This window comes from Orbicella franksi, chromosome 2 (assembly GCF_964199315.1).
Source record: "Orbicella franksi chromosome 2, jaOrbFran1.1, whole genome shotgun sequence".
Lineage (NCBI taxonomy): Eukaryota > Metazoa > Cnidaria > Anthozoa > Scleractinia > Merulinidae > Orbicella > Orbicella franksi.
The window spans coordinates 34,790,145-34,810,441 of NC_138146.1; the positions used below are offsets into that span (position 1 = coordinate 34,790,145).

The 20,297-nt window shown below is 41.2% G+C and overlaps 2 protein-coding genes across 2 annotated transcripts; one reads left to right on the forward strand and one right to left on the reverse strand.

Annotated features, from left to right (window-relative positions):
- Window positions 1-26: 26 nt before the first annotated feature.
- Window positions 27-8,651, reverse strand: LOC145479533 (sodium-dependent neutral amino acid transporter B(0)AT1-like). Its single transcript, XM_081457920.1, has 9 exons — window positions 7,715-8,651; window positions 5,495-5,952; window positions 4,750-4,860; window positions 4,413-4,622; window positions 3,179-3,295; window positions 2,233-2,431; window positions 1,649-1,808; window positions 1,065-1,227; window positions 27-641 (listed from the first exon to the last, which is right to left on the reverse strand). Exons 1-9 carry the CDS (start codon window positions 7,956-7,958, stop codon window positions 435-437), a joined length of 1,869 nt encoding a protein of 622 aa, XP_081314046.1. The 5' UTR covers window positions 7,959-8,651; the 3' UTR covers window positions 27-434.
- Window positions 8,652-13,772: 5,121 nt separating this feature from the next.
- LOC145479543 (melatonin receptor type 1A-like) lies at window positions 13,773-17,752 on the forward strand. The gene is made up of 2 exons (XM_081457934.1): window positions 13,773-13,820; window positions 15,729-17,752. The coding sequence occupies exon 2, from the start codon at window positions 15,761-15,763 to the stop codon at window positions 16,736-16,738; it is 978 nt and encodes a 325-aa protein (XP_081314060.1). The 5' UTR covers window positions 13,773-13,820; window positions 15,729-15,760; the 3' UTR covers window positions 16,739-17,752.
- Window positions 17,753-20,297: the final 2,545 nt, after the last annotated feature.

Consider the following 20,297-nt stretch of genomic DNA (forward strand, 5'->3'; position numbering starts at 1 on the left):
AAACCGGATTGAAACTAAAAGCCACAACTGTTACTCCCCATGGAAATGTAGTCTACGCAAAGAGCGGTCCAACCCGTTGATGAAAATAGTTTAACCTCGCTTGTGGTAATTAACAGATTTTTGTGTAAAATATAACTAACTTAGTTACTCACTAACTGTCCATTGCATCTACAGGCATGTAGGGCCAACTTAGACTTCGCTTAAATAATTGTTTCACTGTACTCAGTTTCACACACACATTTGGTGCGCCCTGTTAAAGAAAGATAATAATAATAAAAAAAGAACTGCCAACTGCATGACTGCCCAATAATTAGCTCGGATCTAAAAACTACACATTTTTATAGCAATGCTGAGTCAAGTTAGTCCTACTCTGTTTTCCTGATGGTTTGTACAGTGTTGAGGTAAAAATTCTCTACTCTTTCGTATTTTTCAAGTCAGTCAGCGTTTTCGAGAGTTTGTTTCTTGGTGGTGGACGATTCAAGCAAATCCCGCACAATCTCTGTGTCTCTCCTCCTCCTCGTGGTCATTCGTTGATATAATCGTAACAGGAACACCGCTGGTATGCATAAACAAGATGCGCAGATGAGGAAAGCAATTATGAAATAACACCAAGAGGGGTACTGCACGCTCTTTACATCACCCTGAAATAAATAAGTCACATTGACGATTAGCTGTACTTATTATTTAGCTTGTAATTAGCTCTCAGTCAACTATAGATTCTCATTTGAAGTTATCAATCAAATTCATCGAAGAACCTTCCGAGCGGAAAAACGTAATAATTAGCATGCGCGAGTTTTGGCCCCGCGCCTGTCTCTAAATTTGAAAACATGGCGGGAAAATTTCGTCGATCGTGTAAGCAAGGAGAAGTAGAAACTGAGAAATCTCAGTTGAAGATCTGACTATGAAACTGGACGTTTTCGGTGATATATGGAAGAAGCCTTTTCGAAGAAATAGCACTAGAATTCACAATTTTCAAATAACAATTACTGAATCGTACTGTCCTCACACAATCTGTTGTCATAAGACTTTGGCTTCTTCAGCACAGCTAGATCAAGTCAATTTACCTTATTTTGTCTCCACGCTGAATATGTAATTGGCTTCAATCCAATGTTTAGCAGACTGCAGACAAAAATCACCAGGACTATAGCTGGAGACACGTATCTCCATGTTATTTTCCAGTACAGACCAGGCCGCATTCGAAGCATGTACTCTATGTCATCATAAAACCTGGAAATTTAAGACACACTGTTTAAAGTTGGAAAAAAAGTCGTGTATTTCATTCAGTCTATCGTGATCAAAGCCCAAGTACATTTACATGAAAACATCACTGAAAATGTACACTAAATAAAGTATCGTGTTGTTGGAAGTTGTGTTTTGTTAGCCCAAAAACAGGCTGTTTTGATCTTCAAGACTGAATTTCACTTGTCTGTTCATAAGCAGAGCGGTCCCGAGGACGCGGTGCGTGAAAAAAGCACCCTCCCCTCTCCCTCTGGGTGTTTTTATTCAGTTGCGTATTCGGTTTCAATTGTGGCAAGGTTCTTTACCTCAAACACACGAAGAGAAACGAATATTCCTTGTGTTTTTACAAGGGGTATGACAGAACAAGTGTAACTCCTATTTAATGACCCTCCCATGTGCCAGTCCCCACCTGTTAGCGCCGTACACCCATGAAACTCCAACAAGTTCAAAGAAGCAGATAAACAGAAGCGGAAGTGTTCCTGTAAAGCTGTCAAACATCTGCAGCCAGTACTCCCCAGACCTCTGGCAGAACAGCAAACCAGTCACCATGCATAGAAAACACGTGAGCCCTGGGGGATAGATTAAATCATTTCATCTGTTATTGTGTAATTGAGAAAATTACCTCATTGTGATTGGCTGAGAGCACGCCAATTTATCGTCAATTTTCAATTTGCACTGCAGTGCAAATTGACGCGCGCTCTTTCATGATTTCACCAGTCATATAATAAATGAGTAATCGTATGAAGGTTCGCTCAATTAGTGATATTTGAAAATTCGTTCAAATTGCACGCGCCTAAAGACACGTGCAATTATCACTCGTAGTGGAAATCCTTAATTGCACTCGCATTTATAAGATTACCCTTACTTATGGCAACAAGCGCCGTGCCTAATGAGATAAATATTCCAGAACGAATATTCAAGAATCTTCGGGAAAGATATTTTTTTTTACCATGTAATGCTAACAAACCATTGAAAAACTAACTAGAAATTAACCTGTAAGTATTTCCTTCCGCAGCGGAATCAACTTCTGATCGTGTAGTGAGTTAAGAACACCCTCCAGTATTCCAAACATACTGCCAAGACCAAGAGACAACAGCATGGAGAAGAACAACACTGACCACAGTGGCGACAGAGGCAGCTTGAGAATGGCTTCAGTAAAGGCAATGAATGTCAGACCAGGACCTTGAAAAGACTGAACGAAATGAAAAACAAATAAGATCAATGTTGGCAACGCTTTTGATCGTAACTGAATCAATCTGGGGAGCAAGCAATTCCTAGTTGACCGGGCCAGCATTTTCCTCGATCAACAGAGGTTGACGTGAGTGCAGTCTTATAATTAACATGTGTTTGTATTAGAACATTCAAGAAATCTTCAATAACTGAACGACTCGATGATACTGAATACCTAAAGGAAAAATATAAAAAGTAACGTAATTCGACGTTTCGATGTATCCAACATCATTATCAAGAATAAAAATCGTTGAATGTCAAAGTTGTTAAAAGAGTTGAGTTATGAATATCATTAGATGGCATTCCTGTGTGCGTGATAATTATGCTAATGAAATAGCTTCGCGCGAATCGAGTCAGATGGCACGTTCAATTATGGTTTGAGATCTTGTATAAACAACATTTCGTAAATAAGGCAGTCTAGTTTATTACGGCACTTTTTGAGGACCGAAAAATTGTCCGCGATAGTTGGTTTGTCGACTCCATTTTGTTTCACATCGTTTACTGTTAGGACCCGACTGAAATGGCACAAGCTCATAGAAATGTGGAGTTTACGCAAACAAGACAGGTCTTGGTCCTCTCCATGCATAAACTTCAGTCACATTATTTCCATCGAAACTGGAAAAAAGGTTACTTTAACTTTACACATTATCGCAAACAGGATTCGACCACTAGGAACTTGGAAAGACTGCTGCAACTTTTGCACTCCTACCTCAGAAAGCCAGTGTTCCAGATTATGACATTTTTTGTCAAGCGTCATTCCGGGAGGAAGATTTGTGTTGTTCACTCCTCCATATAACCTTAAGCATTCATCGTACGAATCGTGTGCCTGTTTAATACAATGAAACAAATCAGCTCAGAATTTTTCTTGTTAGGCGACCTATACTAAAATGATTATTTTTTCATATAGGAAAAAAAGGACTTAGCTTTAATAGGAAGTATCGGCGATATCAGTTTTTAGCGGATAGTGCAAGGTGTACAGAAAAGAAGAAGAAATCATTTTGTGTAAATAAAGCATGAATTGTTAGACTACCTGAAAAACCAGATAAACACTCTGTTGAGAATTTGTAATTTTTTCTTACAACAAACTAGGCCCAAAAATATTTCTGTATCCAGTCCTGGAAATGGCTGCAACCTTTCCGCTACAATCAGTGACACAGCTGTATTCCTTTGTTGTTCAACAGCAGTTACAAATAGGCCTTTTTCGCTTGGGCGGTTTTCTATCCCATTACAGACCACATGATATTCTCTAGAGTATTGTTCTTTTATCCATCTAAAAATTAATTATTTATAAGCACACGACTACATGTATTAGAAAATTAGAAAGGAATTCTCAAGAGCCATTGCCCCATTTCACATGGTCTGAAATAGGGCAACGAACCGTCCAGTCGAAAAAGGTCTATTACCCTGGCGTGACACCAGTTGCAATGGCCCTGTTCTTCCAGAGGAGAGTTAGGTACTAAGGTCTTGTACTCGTGTACTATTTGGATCAACCGTTTCTGGTTGGTTGGGGTTTTTCGTGATCTAATGGGGAAAAACCGTTTTCAGTTGAATTGGTTTGGTTTATCAACTAAGTTTTCAACCGGCCTCAAACCAGGTTGAAACGGTTGAAACGGTTGAAAAAGCATTTGTGTGATTATGTCACGTGATTGTAGCTTGCCTAAGGACCAATCCCAGGTGTTAGCGGGTTTCACTTTTCCCGGTGGGAAAAGTGTTCTTTTGAGAAACGGCAACCGTATGAACCAAACCGATTGCGGTTGAAAAGGTTGATCCCAATAGAACACGACCTAAGAGAAAGAGAGATACCAACTGCATGTTTCTCGCGCACGTCACCACCTATTCTGATTGGTTAAGTTCATTACGCTATTTGCGGTGACAGTGAATGTCTTTGAGATTCGCGGATTAATATTTTAACATTACGGCAGTTGTTGAGAACACTAACCTACCTTAAAACCAAGAACGGAGAACACTACAACAGCTGCAAAGACTGACGTCAAGCTGTCAATTAAAGATACAAAGATGGCGTCTCGACGGCAGTTGTTATGTACTGGGTTGTAACTTGACATGGCGATAAGGGTTCCAAAACCGACACCAACAGAAAAGAACACTTGTGTAGCGGCCTCCAGCCATACTAAAGGAGAAGCTAGTCTAGAAAACTAACACGAACAAAATGAAATCAATGCACCTCCCTACTCCGGGATAGTTCAGATAGACAGGTTAATTTTCAAAAGAGTACTAGTTTTTAAGTAAAAGTAGAATATCTCTTGCCACACCTTTGATTACCTGAGGCTTAAACATGTGTATTATTCCATCCAATGACCCTTTCAATGTTACAGCTCTTCCAAAGAAAATAGCCAACACAACGTATGGCAGTGTAGCGGTCACATATACTGCCTGATGACAAAAAGGGAAAATAATACAGGTTCACTCCCGTACCAAGAAGGGATTATTGTCACTAACATAGAGTCTCGTCTAGTTTGTGAATGAAATTTTAGGATTACAGCGTATTACGTATACATGTATGCACGGACGAATACAGAATATAGGTAAACCCAGAGAGGAATTACTTTTTAAAATCATTTTAGACTAACGTTTTCTGAATTTTTTAGCCTCAGTTGGTTTTCGCACTGAAATTCTAATTTGACTTCGGGGATAGAGTCCAAGAGAAGCAAGAATACAAGGAAAAAGTGATTAATTTCGTTTGCTTTGTTTCGCTGGGCGAAGAAGATCTGAAATAAGAAATATATCACAGCTTACTCAGTCCTCTTAATCTCGCATTCAAACAAAGTCACTTCCAAGTAACATAGTCCTCAATAGTATTCCACAAGAACTTACAATCCGTGGGGTAACAGGCCGCGGTGAACTAGAAAACTTTAGGCGAATCTAAAAATAGCTCAGGATTGACGAGGAACCACTGTCCCCCTTATGTGATGCTCTCTCATTGTGTCTCGGCAGCGCACTTAACCAAAATTGTCATATCAAGAAGTAATAACATGCTATTCTATCGTGAGAATTGCTAGAACGTTACCTTCCCAGCTGACTGGACCCCACGGCTGACGAACAAGAACAGGACAATCCATGCCAGTAGCAGCACAAGGCAGAGATGCCATTGGAAATCACCCATTTCCTCGATAGAACTCGTCGCACCGAGAGCTTTAGTGTACCAGAAATACTGTGTGCGACCTGCTAGTTTGCATTCCTCGTTAACCGTGCAGTTCACTCCACTAGGACAAGAGGAATAGGGCAGAGGGTCTTGAAAAGACACAAAAAGGTAGTAAAAACACCAGCCAATGATCATGTTGTAGTACATGGAAATCAGAATACACACGACCACCGAAGCAAGCCCAACCCCACCCAGGTAGGGATGAATCGCCTTCCATACGCCGATGGGACCCTGGCGGACGCTTTGGCCAATGGCGAGTTCCAAGAAGAACAGCGGAATTCCGAGCAAGATCAGGCTGATGAAATACGGAATGAGAAATGCACCTGAAGAAATCAAAGGTGACACAGTGAAGTTAACTTCACAACACAACACGCGAGTGAGATAAGTTTTAAAGTGACCCGGTGACCATGAAAGTACAACAACGACTGTCCAGGCTCGGTCAATTTTGTATTTATCATATGGCCACCTCCGTCAGCGGGCAAGATGAACCGAACCCTGCGCTGTGAATGGCTACCCGAGCGGCCAAGATGGCGCTACCTTGCCCACTCGGGATTGCCCGCGGTGTGCCGTAAGTAAATAGTGTTCTTGCCCTATATAATTAATAATTTCTTTATTGACCAAGCTTGTCCGGTCAAAATGGCTGGATATTGGCCTCGTTCTTTTTTTTTCGTGTTTGCGGACATCGACTCTGTCTCGGTCCATAAAAACGTAAAACAAAGAACTTGGCCAATATCCAGCCGTCTTGACCGAACAAGCTTGGTCAATAACCCCTTTGACTACAAAACAAGCTTGTCGAGCCGAGAAACTCTACAGGTTTTTTGTGAGCGAAATTTGAGAAACTTGCCTCTGCCTTGTCAGTCGAGGATGGCAACTAGAGTAAATTTTAAAAGAACCGTTATGGGTCTCCTTTAAAACATAGAGAGAAAGAGTTCTGATCGCTTGTTAAAGGGAACAACCGCATTATACCGACGAAAAACGTCCTTCCTCGTTCAAGTAAGGTGTCGTGTGGGCACTTGATAAGCTCTTCAGTGCTTTTCCTCAACGAAGTCATTCTGAATCAGTAAAATAAATCACTACAATTTTTGTGTTTGTGAGGATAAAAGAGGCTAACTGGTTTTTTGTTGTTTCGTTTGTTTTCATCGTTTTGACCCGTAAGGTCCAGTCGATCTATTGTTACCAAGAGTTACCGTTTTGCAGGCGTAAAATTCGGATTCGTTGATTTGCCTTTTAGCTTCAGCGCTCGCTGCTAATATCATTTACCGCCGAATGCCAAGATGCCATTTTATCTTTTTCTTTTCGGTCATCGCAATTCGACAACTTTGAAGATAGAATTGTTTTCCGTCGGTTTTGCTCGTTGTTACAAACGAGCAATGCGGGAATCTTCAACTTTTGCTTACTCCTGTATGCCACTGACATTAGTGTATTCGTCGTTTACGACATTTAGCAAAATTCTCCAAGTTAATATGTATTCTTACTTTCAGAATTCGCGGGGAACATTGTAAAAACATTTTCATAAGAAAAAATTACTGTTATATATCGTTACTGTTAGAGGATTCTAGTAGCTCGAAATTTATACAGTAAAAAGAAAAACAGAGTTACAAAAAAATATGTAATCATCAGGCTGGGCTTTATAAACATTGAATGTTACTTGATATTAAACTTGTGAGGTTAGATCCTTTAAAAGTGCACTAATTTCAGTTAAATACGGATATAAATTCGTGTCATTTTTTAATCCCCACAACAGGACGTCTTTTGCTTTCGCATTTTAAACACTTTATTGTTCGATACATGTGCTATCGTGAATAAACAAGCATTTATACTTCCAAAGATAGGAAATGGTATCTCAAAAGCACAGAAAAATAGACTGCAGTTGAGTGTCGAAAGGGACGAAGTTAGCCGTTACAGAATAGGATAATTTTGAAAATCTCGTTCTGATGTTAGAAAAGGGTCAAATTATTTTTTTTTGTTGTTTTCAACCGCGCGGTTGCCACAGTGTATTATGCGACTATCAAATGCTGTATCTATTCTTATCGCTTATTGTATGTCCAATTTTCACACGTTAAATTACAGAAAATTTTCTCTTACCTCCTCCATTTTTCTGGCACAAATAAGGAAATCTCCATAAATTTCCGAATCCAACAGCAAAGCCGATAGTGGCGAGAATATACTCAGCTTTGTTGCCCCATGTCCGGCGCCCTATAACTTCCATTTCGCTCGCCGTGTCCCTCTCCGAGTCATCACACTTGCCTTCTGTCGCTATTTCATCGTTATCACCCGTGGTTAGAGCCAGAGTTACCTGGCCGTCTTTTCGATTCTCTCTCGCCGTCATTTCCGCCAAGTTATAAGCGCGCGAGAACTGAAAAATACAACTTGCCTGCAGGCTGGCTTGTGGACAAAAGCTATCGACCCATGAATGAAAATAAATACAAACCGGTTTTTTTCAAATCCTAATAAACGGGTTTGACTGGTTGTAAAATCTGCTTATTTAGTAGAAAAATCACAGTTCTATGTTGTGTTCAAGGAATCGACGGTATCTAAGCGAGTGAAAAACTTTCCAGTCTGTTAAATAACGTGGAAACAATTTCAAAACATTTGCGTGCGTGTGGAGAGAGAGTTCACAACCGCGCCATGTGAGTCAACATTACATCAGCCAAATTGTATTGCATCGCTTTGTTCTACAGAGGCGCGTTTTGATGGAAATGTTGTCAACAATTTTTTTTTGTCTATTGTGAAGAGTACTTTACAAATTTGTTAATGTCGCCCTCACTGGAAAATAAGGCCAGAGTCGGACAGCTTACATCCATAGACCGAAAGAGACAACTTGCATACTTTCTACTCACGCAGCATAAAAAAATACAAGTTGAAACGAAGGAAATGAGTCTCTGTTTCCAATAGAAAGCGTTAATATTTGCTTTGATGGAATGTCAAGATTCTTCAGTTCAGGAAAGTCACTGATATGTCGGATTATGCAAATCCTTGGTAGACCGTTTGAAATAAATTAGCCGCTTGTGTGCATAGCGGGCCGGGAAAGTGTGAGCTTATAAACATAGGCCTATGTTCTTTTATATTGTCTCTCATTTCCTCTTGTTTCTTACAATTTTTCTAAATACTAAAGTAGAATGCATAGTGCAACGTGTTTAGCTTTATATTAACACAGATAATCCACACTGAATTATCTTCATTTTCGCCCTTGATGAGAAAAGCTAGGTCATTAAAACATGATGGAAGCTGTTATGAGTTACCCTAAGGTTTAAGGTTGAGCGGCAGGCAGCAGTAAAAGGAATTAACTAGCCCAATGATTATTTTATTCCACAACTGTTTTCCTATTGGAGGATAACAATGGGAATTTCGAAGTAAACAATAACATCATTAGTCAGAGCAATATTATGTGTTTTTACAATAGCGTTTTAACATGACGTCACAGGGCCATTCGATTGATGTTCTTACACTAATACTACTACTACTACTACTACTACTAATAATAATAGTAACAATAATGATAATGATAATGATAATGATAATAATAATTATAATAATAAAATGAGATTTTACTGTCACGCCAGTAAAATATAGTTAATGGAGCGTGACGTACGTTCTGAATGAGCCGTTCATGGCCGCATCACTTTCTATAGAGCTATTGTGCAGTTATATTCCAAAGGTCAACAAACTGTAAGCGTTATTGTAGCTAAACCTAAAACATTGTAGCTTTGTTATCTTCTGAACGTTATAACGTACCATAGCATTGGTGCAAAGCATTAAAGCACTATTCATGTTTAAGATGTTACACGTGTTAGGGTAAGCTGTTCGGTAGTACAGCCTTTTCTACTGGCTTATAAGCAGACGAACGTCTCCATATAAAAGCTCGGAAAACTGTTCAGAGTCCATTCTGAGTTCGTCTAAGCAACGTAGCTATTACTTATTGTAAATCTATCGTTTAATTTTTGTAAACCTTCCATGGCTCGCTCTCGCCGCTCGTCGAATACTGCTCGGGTCGTTACCAGAAGTGAGGACCTATCGAAGCTATCCAGCGAGGTCCTCAAACTCCTTCTTCAATCGCTGAATTTGCCCATAACAGGTTCCAAAGTGCAACTCCTCGCCCGGCTCAAGCGAGCATCGACGGGAAAGGCCAGTCAATCTAAACGAAGACCTGGTCGGCCTCAACGTACTCGTCACACGGCGAACAAAACATCCACGCAACAGCCGTCCACTACAGCCAGTGAAATCGACGCCACTCAAGGCCGGCGTCTCAGCATTCCGGAGGACAGCGCCCTCTCCGACCGCGCCTCGCTGTCTTCGATTGAGGACATGCTGCAGTCAGATACAGAGGAAGATCTCTTCCATACTAATCACTCTACCGATCAAAGAGACGCCCTCAGTCCAGCGCAGCGTTCTGCCATCGAGGACATTGTATCCTGGTCTGTACACAGCGCTCTGGACGCCGTTCGTACAAACAGCGCCTTCAGCCCAACGCCCTCCAGCCAAACTCTCGCAGCTTCGGGTATGGCGTCTCCTTTGGGTCTGTCGAGGCCAGTGGACCGTAATATGGAGGACAAAATACTCCGCGGTGAGTACGTTGATCTTGCCTTACTCTTACCTGACAACTTGTATCAGTCCCAGGCCCCTGAAATTCAGCTCCGCTTAGACGACTCGTCCTTAGGTCCCCTGGGTTCCCCGGTCACCATGGTTAGGAAAAGAAAACCCGTTATAGACTCTTTTCAGAAGTGGCTGGAGGCCTACATGGTGTACATGTTGGTCATTGTAACTGCCTATCCAAGACGGGCCCTTGAGCTGATTAAGTACCAGCAGATAATTAGTCGCGCGGTAACTAAATTCAAGGGTCTTGCTTGGCTTTCCTACGACCAGCAATTTCGTCGCCGTGCCTCTTCCAATTTGTCCCTTCAGTGGGACAAAGAAGACCTGGAGTTATGGACGGTGACCTTCTCAGGCCAAGCTAAGCCCCATTGCGGTATCTGCTCGAGTCCCTATCACGCTGAAGATGTCTGTCCTTCCGCTGACCCCTACAGAAAACAGCGTCGTTCCCAGACGGTGTGTTTTGACTTCAACAAGTCCTCTAGGTGCCGGCGCCGAAACTGCAGCTACCCGCACGTGTGCCGCCGCTGCTACTCAAACGGCCACACCGTCCAAGACTGCCCTCAGCAACAATTTAGTGGCCAAGCCCGGAACGCGGGAGTCCCCAGACCTAGTGAGCGAAGCAAGAAGTAAAGTGGAGCAGCAAAGGCGTCATCAGAAGCATTAGTATCCTCACCTATTGACATTTATCACTTAGATTTAGAATTAACTGATCATCCGGATCGTAATTTTGTCTTTAATTCGCTAAGTACGCTTAAAGAAGGCGCTCGTATTGGTTATTGTGGGCCGCGTTCAGCCCGGATTTCCCCCAATAGCACAATTAAACTCTATTTAGCAGCTGTTCGCAACCTCCATATCACTGCTGGGTACAGTGACCCTCTGAAGGGCAAGCTTCTTCTCCACAAGGTTTTACGCGGTATTCTCCGCTACCAAGGCGAACAGCGTATTCGCCGTCAACAGGTTACCCCTCAGGTTCTCTCGGCAATCCGTCCTGTTCTGCAATCATGGCTTAGCCCCCGGGATTTCTCCATGATCTGGGCCGCCTTCAATTTAGTCTTTTTCGCCTTCCTGCGATGCAGTGAATTTACCTACAACAGTGTTCGCAAATTAAGACCGCTTTTTGATCTTTCTACTGATTGTATAGCCTTTGATCCAACCCTGGCATGCCCGCAGCGCATGACGGTGCAGCTAAAATCTTCAAAAACAGATGTTTACAGGCGAGGGCAATCTCTCACCATCGCTCGCACTTCGTCCACCCTTTGCGCGGTGTCGGCTATGCGAGAGTACTTTCTCTTTGCACGGCCACAACAGGGTCCCTTATTTTACTTCCAGTCAGGTAATTTGCTTACTCGGAGATCGGTTTCGCACCTTCTACGGGACAGTTCGAGGGTCGCAGGTCTTCCTTACCAGAGTCTCAAGGGCCATAGCTTCCGCATAGGTGTTGCGTCGGTTGCCGCTGCTGCCGGCTTGCCAGACTGGCTTATTAAAGTCATGGGTCGCTGGTCCTCAGACTGTTACCAGCTTTATATAAGAACTCCTCAATCAGTCAGTAGCTCCCAGGATGGCTAACATTGTTGAACGTTTCTCGCCGAACTAGCTTCTCACCGACTTCCATGGTTTAGGGGATGCATTGCCTTGCATGCATCAGTGGCGGTTAAGTCTGCGCAGCGACTTCCCCCAAGCTTGTTGTTTTTTCATCGCCTTTGAACATCGCTTGCTAACCGATACTCTTGTCCGATCCAGCACGTGCTGTCTGTCATTCAGCTCGTAGTGCTGGGGAGATAAGTGAGGTTGTTTTGTCACGCTATCGCCGGAAGTGGCATGGGCTAACCAAACGCAAGGCAGTGTTCCCCCATTAACGCCATCAACAGTTGTTTGTATTTGAGTAATAGCTCTGGTTCAATCTCAAGTCGCCACGGTTAACTTACTTTCGCTGGAACAACGACATTAACTTTATTTATTGAGGGTAGCACACAACAGTAATAACTGAAAAACCAGTGGCCCTCACATAAATATTTACAGAATAAAAAAGATGACAAGTTAAAAATTAAAAATTAAAAATATAGAAACTGATTCTCAAGTATGCAAGCTTATAAGGTTCGGTTGGTTTTTGATATGGGCAGGCATCATATTCCAGAGGCGGCTAGTCGATACTGAGAGAGACCTTCCACCCTCAGACTCCTGTTGAATTGGGGATACCATAGCTACGCCGTAGAAATTTGAAAACGCAGCTTTATTTATACAGTTAAACCCACCGTCCAAATACACTTATCCAGAGAAATTGTCCGCGAAAACGGAACTTTTCGAAAAAGCCCATCAAACCGGAGGGATTTGAAAACGTCGGCTTTGCAGTTTAGTTACGCAAAAATGGAGCTTTAGGAAACAATGACGTCACGATAATCATGTGACTAACCCTAACCCTCCAGGGGCCCTCCAGGGTACATTCAGACGTTTCTGCCGCCGGTAATTGTTGGGCTTCAAATTTCTCCAGCGTAGTGTATACGGACCTTAAACATTGACGTTTTTCTCCGTTGGCAAATGAGTTTGATCTTTTTATACCTTTCATTTCATTTTCCATTCACACTAGATTTCACGGACAAAGATCACAAGGACGATCACTGAAAACATAAGTGGTTTGCCGTTGCGAGTACAGATCAAGCAGAGCTTATTTTTGAGAATGAACAAACTTTGAATTCTGGAAAAGTTTGGTCCACGAAGCTAGCCAATCACGATCGTCAATCACCATTATAATGTGTCCTTAAAGCTCCAAAGCCAGCTTTCCCTCGTGTCAAGACCCCTCCGGCTAAGAGAGACAGGCGGCTCTGGGGTCGAGAATCCAAGTTCCTCGCGCTAAGCCCCTCTAGCTGAAAGGAACAGACCCTTTGGGAACAAAAATGAGTGATTTGAACAAAAATTCTGGGACCCAGTTTCTCTCTTTCTTAGTGTCATAATATTGCGCTAGAAATGTAAAACACACCTACATTTAATTTTATGGAGATTGCATCATTTCGGCTTTGTCTCAAATCGTTTTCAATTTCAACAGCTCCGCTTGAGTTCATTTCTGGTTCATTGTACGCCATCTTGTAAGACGTAGAAGGTGTGCCATTTCTATTTATAAACGTACGCTATATCTACTCCAGAATTAATAGTTTCGTTTTCTTTTCATAAAAAGCTCAAATCGTTTGACTGCTTTTTAATAACGCCCACAGTTTGAACTTGAGTTGCCCGTGTCTTTAGAAGCCAATATAACAGCACTTGAAGGCAGGACGCCTAGGAGCCTTTCTTCCTTTCGTGTGGTTTAATCAACAGTTCCTCATGATCATCACTGCTGGTAGCAGCGAAATTAACTGGAATAGACGAGACTTGGATTCAATATTTTCCTCTAAATAGGTAATAAATATGATATAAACCTGATATTTGTTTACGATTCTCATGTTAACATGACGAGGCAAGAACGCTAACGAAGAAAACAATTTTTTCATTGTTGAAGCAGGAAATCTGTTAACAGCGATTGTATTGTATTAATAAAGTTTTCGTTTTTACCATAGAAACCTTAATTTTTCACTGATTATTAAGGTGAAGGCATAGGAAACGCAAACAGGTGAGTGCAGTTAAATGATTTAGTAACAAAGTTAAGGGACAAAGTCATCTTAATTGAACACACACGCGCAGATAGTGGGGAAGAACTAGACGGAAATTTTAGTGCAGAGGCTAAGCAACAGAAAGAACTTTGTTTACTTCTCTGCGGAATTTCTTCACGCCAGAATTGATGACATAAAACATCACAACAGCTGTTACAAAGACAGCGCTATCTAAACTGATACAAAAACTACAGCAAATCAAATCTGAACTGAAAGTTTTGAAGAGGTGAAATAAGAAGATGCCGATAAAAAAAATTAAAAAGCCAGTTGTAAACGAAATGAGCCACACACGAAATGTATCTTTTAATCTATAAAATTTGCTTCCTCTATATTAGCACTGGCTTTATATTGAAGTGCCTGCGCGACCACCCTAACCTTACATTTACATTTAGGAATAGAAGAAAAGTGTTGCACGCGAGTGGCTTGAAAAATTTTCTAATTAGTTTGAAATATTTTTGGTTGATTCTGATGGGATCCATTTGAATTAACCAATAAAAATAGCGGAAGTTCAAGGAGTCATATAATAATGACCAGCATTAGTGTTCCTTGTTACATCGGTTTGCGTCAACAACCCTGACACAATTAAGATTAAAACAAAACCCATAAAAAAATCTGTCAAACCTAATCGTGTAAGCAAAAAACGTTGTCGCCTGTCAAATATACTCTCACGAAATGGCGAAATGACAAAAAAAAAGTGAGTATATCGAGAGCATATCATGTCATTAACACAAAAGGAGATCGTCTCCGGTTTTTTTGTTTATTTTGTTTAGTTCACTTTGCCCGAAAAATGCCATTTCTTCCGAAGATCAGGAAGTTGAAAAAGGCTATTCGATATCTTCTCTCTTCAAACTAGTAAAGAAAATTTAAAAACTGACGTTAAGACTTTCATAGCAACCCGCAACAGAGTTTCCACTCTATATTGATTCTCGGGCGAGAGTATGCTTTCGGGAGTGATCGTGGCGAATCGAAAACTCGTCGGAGAGTGCGATAACCAGCAACTGTTCGGATCCTTAAATGTATCCATAGAAGAATGAAAAGTAATCAGAGAAACTTATTGACGTTAGGCTTTTACAGATGTTTCTTTTATAGCAACTTTAATTTTGGTTTTAGAGTTAATTACTAAATTTGCACGTACCTGATACCTGAATTCAATCGCGACAAGAAATGGTGTTAGCGCATAAGTGACAAATATTAAAGCTTCGGTTATCGTGAAAACCCAAATATTGTGAGAAAGTACAGAACACAACCACCTGGGATTTTTAATTTTAGTACATTTTAATCCTTGTCAATATGAAGATGTCATGTTGGTGTACATACTGAAATAAATCAAGTTTTATTAAATTAAGTATCGATCAAATATTCTTCAGTACATCGAATATCCTTTAGCGAGAATTCAGGCACAATTAAACCAACATAATACGGGAGGTTCTAATCACAACTCGCCCTGTTTTATTATTAATTAGGCGAGAAAAGAATAGAAAATTATTTCGGTTTACATGCAATCGTCAATTCCGGTCGTATAGCGGTTAATCTCCCTACTGTTCTTCTTATGTCAAAGTCGCGAAAATTCAATCAGGTCTTGACAAAATTGAACGCGATACAGATTAAAATTTTCAATTTTCAATTTAACTTGATAGTTGAAGATAAGAGAAGCAATTTTGGTATAAAAACTTAAGACGCGGTCCTGTTTATATTTGTACGACGAAATTATTGAAAATCCACGAAACGTGACATTTGATCGCTGTACCTTCAGAGGAAGAAGGAAAGAAGAGTTTTAATCAAAGGCGCAACAAAAGCAAGAAAAACAATAGGATAAGAGTTTTAAACTGAAATAATATCTTTCTTTTTTGTTTTGTTTTACATGTAAGACGTTAAGAAGGTCAACTTCCAGTGGTTTAAAATGTCGTCGGGTAAAGAAGTCCTCACGCTTAACAACGCACAGAGAAACAATGTTATTATAGCCATCGAAGCAACCGCCCTGATTTTGGTGGACATCACAGCCTTGATCGGTAATGCTCTAGTTTTTGCCGTTGCCTACAGAAATCGCAGGCGCCACACCATCACGGATCTCCTTATCGTGGCTCTGTCCCTAACAGATCTGCTTGTGGCGGTGACGGTGATGCCGCTGTCAGCTGGAAGTCTCATCTCTGGAGTCTGGCTATACAACCGATCCGTCTGTCTTTTCCAAGGATTCTGCATTATAACCTTCGCTACCGCATCCCTCAACACATTATCTGTGATTGCAGTGAACCGGTATTTCTGTGTCGTGAGACCCAACGACTACCGAACCGTATTTTCCATGAAGAAAACGCTGGGATACATAGCGCTTGTCTGGTTGCTTGCTTGCAGTTTTTCCACCTCGCCGCTTGTGTTCGGAAGAGAAGACTACGCCTTCCAACCCGGAAAAGTCCTGTGCGTTTATCCCTTTGAAATCAACATCGCCTACACCGTGTGCCTGGATATTCTCTTCATCGGAATTCCGACAACAGCTATTTGTTTCTGCTACTGGCGCGTTTTTAAGACGGTACGGGGGCGAAACCGTGTCATGACAGCCAACGACGACGAGTTAACGTCCAGAGTTCACGTACAAGATGCGAACATCACCAAAACACTTCTCTTCGTCCTGGTTGGATTTGCTTTTTGTTGGCTCCCAGTATTAGTGATGGACACGATTGACGTGGTGACAGGTGCGCTCATTCTCCCGCGCCAACTCTACCTGTTCTATACTTTCATGGTTTTCTTGTCCTCTACCATAAACCCATTCATCTACGCACTTGTTAACAAGAGATTCAGAAGGGAATACTGGAAGATTTTGCGGCGACTGTGCTGTGCCCGCCGTCACTTTCACGTCGCATCGGTAGGATCGTCGATAAACTAGTTTTTAACTCGGATTGAAAGCTTAAGAGGTTTTATTTATGAAAGTGACTTCATAGGCCTGTTTGCATTCTGTTTTGAAGAGGAAGGCCGTGAGTGAATTAAGGATAAAAAGTCACTATCGTTTTGGAGCTTAGAGGTGCGGCACCTTGAAATTCATGAGGATTGCACCGCGTTTAAACTTTTCTGTAAATAACAACTCGGTGCATGGTGTAATCAATCTTGGTCTTAAGTAGCGAGTTTGTGATTTAGCTTAAAGAAAACTACAAGCAAGGGTGAGGATAGTATGTTTCATAGCTTTATAAAAACTAGACGCGTTCAGACAGTAAGTGCGCTGACTGTACAGTGGAACGGAATGCGTCCGTAAACGTTTATAAAAACCGCACCCAAAGCTAAAATTTGAGAACCTTTTTGTAACTGTTACACCCGCTTATTTCTTTATAATTTTCGATTTGTAACAATACCTTTGTAAGATAAGATTCCTATCAGATCTTTCTCTTGATTGAGTTACAAGAAACTTTAATCAAAGATCGCGAGCAAGATACATTTTACATGTAAATGGGCGGAAAATATATCTGTAACATGAACCCGCTAAATATTGTTTATTAAAGACTGATAAAATTATACATTGTCAGACCCTTACCTGATTTGTTGTGGAGTTTAATCGCAACAATGCACAGGAGAGAGGGTTTTTAGATCTACGTTTACCGCAAGCGACAAACGGCGACGGGTCACGTGACCAGACCCAGAGGTCACGTTTGAGGTTTTCGACTCGCGTTCCGAACGTTATTAACAGGTAGATTTTCACGTAAGTCATTCATCTCAAGCTTTATTGCCTTGAAATTTATTACATACCACGTAAAAATGCTGAAATCGAATAAAGTAACAATTTTTCTACGAATTCGTTGTAATTTTTAACCAAACAAGCAATTACCCAGCCTTTTGTTGTTGTTTGTAGAAAGGCACTGATGCTACTACAATGTTCCCTAATTCTTATTTTTACCCTAGCCAATTATAATTTGGGGAATTACAGTTTATGAACCAAGGTAATATCTCACCTTGAATCCAAGAATGGAGAAAATAACGATTGAAGCAAATATGGGGGTACCACAGTTAATAGTGGACACCAGAATGGCGTCTCTCTTGTAGTTGTTGTGCACGTCATTGTAACTCGACATTGCGATAAGCCCTCCAACTGCTAACCCCAAGGAATAAAAGATCTGTGTTGCCGCTTCTAACCAAACTTGAGGATCGGCTAGCTTTTCAAACTGGAAAAAAAAACAGAGGAAAAATGGAAAAACAACCACGTAAATATCAAATAAAATCGTACAGGGTGTTAACATGACATGAGGTTTATAATACAGGAGTCAGCCAATAAGGGGGCGTTACTGGCATATTTTTAATTTTGTCCCTATGAATTATTTGGTAAATAAGCCATGCTGATAGAACAGCATACCAAGAGTTGTGACGAGTTTACGCATGGCAGCGCATTGTTTATACCTTATGTAAAATAACAGAAATTTCAATGTGGTTTACCGGAATAAAATTGAATAGCTATGGACCAATCATATCACGCGAATTCCGATTTTTTTTGTCACTATACCATATCTTAACCGCGTAAGTGATGATACTTTTTTTTCAGTCCCGTTACTTGTAATTATTTTTAGTGATTTAGCAATTTCTTGCTTTTGCAATTGAGAAAGACTGCACTTTACTTTTCTGTATACTTGAATCTCTTCTTATCAGCGGACTGTGTAAAAACAACGCGCATATATACCATTGGAAATTGCAACACTCGCCTTTGGAATTACGATAGATAAATTCTCCTCTTTCCATGTTTGTACATTTTGCTACTTATTGCTCGGTGAGCCAAACTAACGCGTGCAAATGTTATCTCCTTAGAAATTTTCCTCTCGTTCCCTTACAAGTGTTACCTCAGGTGTAAACATATGTTTGATGCCATCTCCAGAGCCTGGTAAACTGAAGCCGCGACCAAAGAAGATGGGAAGGTAGCGGTAAAGTAGACAGCCTGAAAACAAGCAAGAAATTTGATCACATTTTTGTGGTAGCATACGTGTAAGCTTCTTCCATTTGCTTTAGTTCATAGGAGACCTGTGCAAGTGTCGTCCATTTTTGATAAAATATGAAGCACATGTACCCCAAATATGTCTTCACAGCGTTCGAACCCCAGTCAAACGTCTCCTGAGTGCTTTCAGCCCAGTTCCTCCGATGACGTCACTAGAAGCTCGACCCAGATCCCACTTTGCGAGGCCGTGGCCGCAGAAATTTTAAACGCTTGTAGAAAAGTGGGGATTTTATCAATTGAGATAATTTTTGCGCTGAAGTAATTGGGAAAACTAGTTCATTTTATTAAAGGAAAATCAAAATAAAATTGGGGGTTAGTTGCACTTTTAAAAAGCAAAGAGTCTCCAATACTTTTAGTTGCAGGAGTTCGGTTAGCTGGCAGCAGCGTGGTCTCTCCACGGACTTCCTATTTTGTCTTGGGTTTGCCGGAGACCGCAAAAAAGGATTTACTGCAGAGGATTTGAAAAAAGCTTGAACGCAAGGAGGTGGCCTTGGGAAAAGACAGAAAAGAAAAACAACTCGTTACAAAAAAAACATATACGTCTGTGGACAGACAAGGAGCCGCGCAAAAACTTGACTCATTTGACTTGACCCTCCTCCCCACCACACCCCGCCCCCGAAGAAAAATACAAGAGGGGCTTTGTATCCTGATTGTAAGAAAAACTAAAGGTTGGCTTTGACAATCACCTTTCCCGCAGATTCCACTCCTCGCATCATGCACAGGAACACCACAATCTACGAAAGCAACAACACCAGGCATAAATGCAACCTACAACAAAACCATTGCTGTGGTCGTTGAATTACATACCTCCACCATTTTTCTGGCACAAATACGGGAATCGCCAGACATTTCCAAGGCCAACAGCAAATCCTACAGTAGCCAGCATGTATTCCAGTTTATTGCCCCATCCCTTTTTTTTCCCTTCTTCGACATCCACTTGCGATTCACTTTCCGTGTTGCCTTTCGTATCTTGGCCAGCTATGGCATGTTCGTCGTTCGATGGGGAAGTCACCGTGACGGTAATTTGTCCGTTTTGTTCGCTTTTCTCTGTCATTTTCCTAGCACTCTTGCGGTACGTTCGGTGCAAGCTGCTGGATCTGCCACCCCTCGAGTGTCAGCTCGGTGTTAATATTTAATATATTAAACCTGGACAGTAACCATGCCGACTACCCCTGCTTCAAGAGCATCGAATTTCCAAAACAATCATCGAAACGCGCAGAACAAAAGTGTGCTTCAGTTGCTTACAATTTACAATCGAATTTACAATCCTCAACGAGCCTTGAGAAACAGAAAACGACACTGACCCTGATACTAAACGTCAACCAAAATATAACAACTGGCTTTTCGATGGCTTTCTTTTTTCGCAGCGGTAGGGGTGATGAAAATTTAATAAGATAGAGATCTTGAGCACCGCATGATCATTCTAATCGATTCTAAGAATGTATCTTTCCATGCCCAGGCTGGGTATGTTTATTTT

Coding starts and splice junctions, on each gene's coding strand:
- LOC145479543 (XM_081457934.1), top strand. CDS start 15,761: ATGTCGTCGGGTAAAGAAGTCCTCACGCTTAACAACGCACAGAGAAAC.
- LOC145479533 (XM_081457920.1), bottom strand. CDS start 7,958: ATGACGGCGAGAGAGAATCGAAAAGACGGCCAGGTAACTCTGGCTCTA. Junction 2,432..3,178: donor TGGAACACTGGCTTTCTGAG/GTAGGAGTGCAA, acceptor CATTTCGTTCAG/TCTTTTCAAGGTCCTGGTCT. Junction 1,809..2,232: donor GCGGAAGGAAATACTTACAG/GTTAATTTCTAG, acceptor TCTATCCCCCAG/GGCTCACGTGTTTTCTATGC.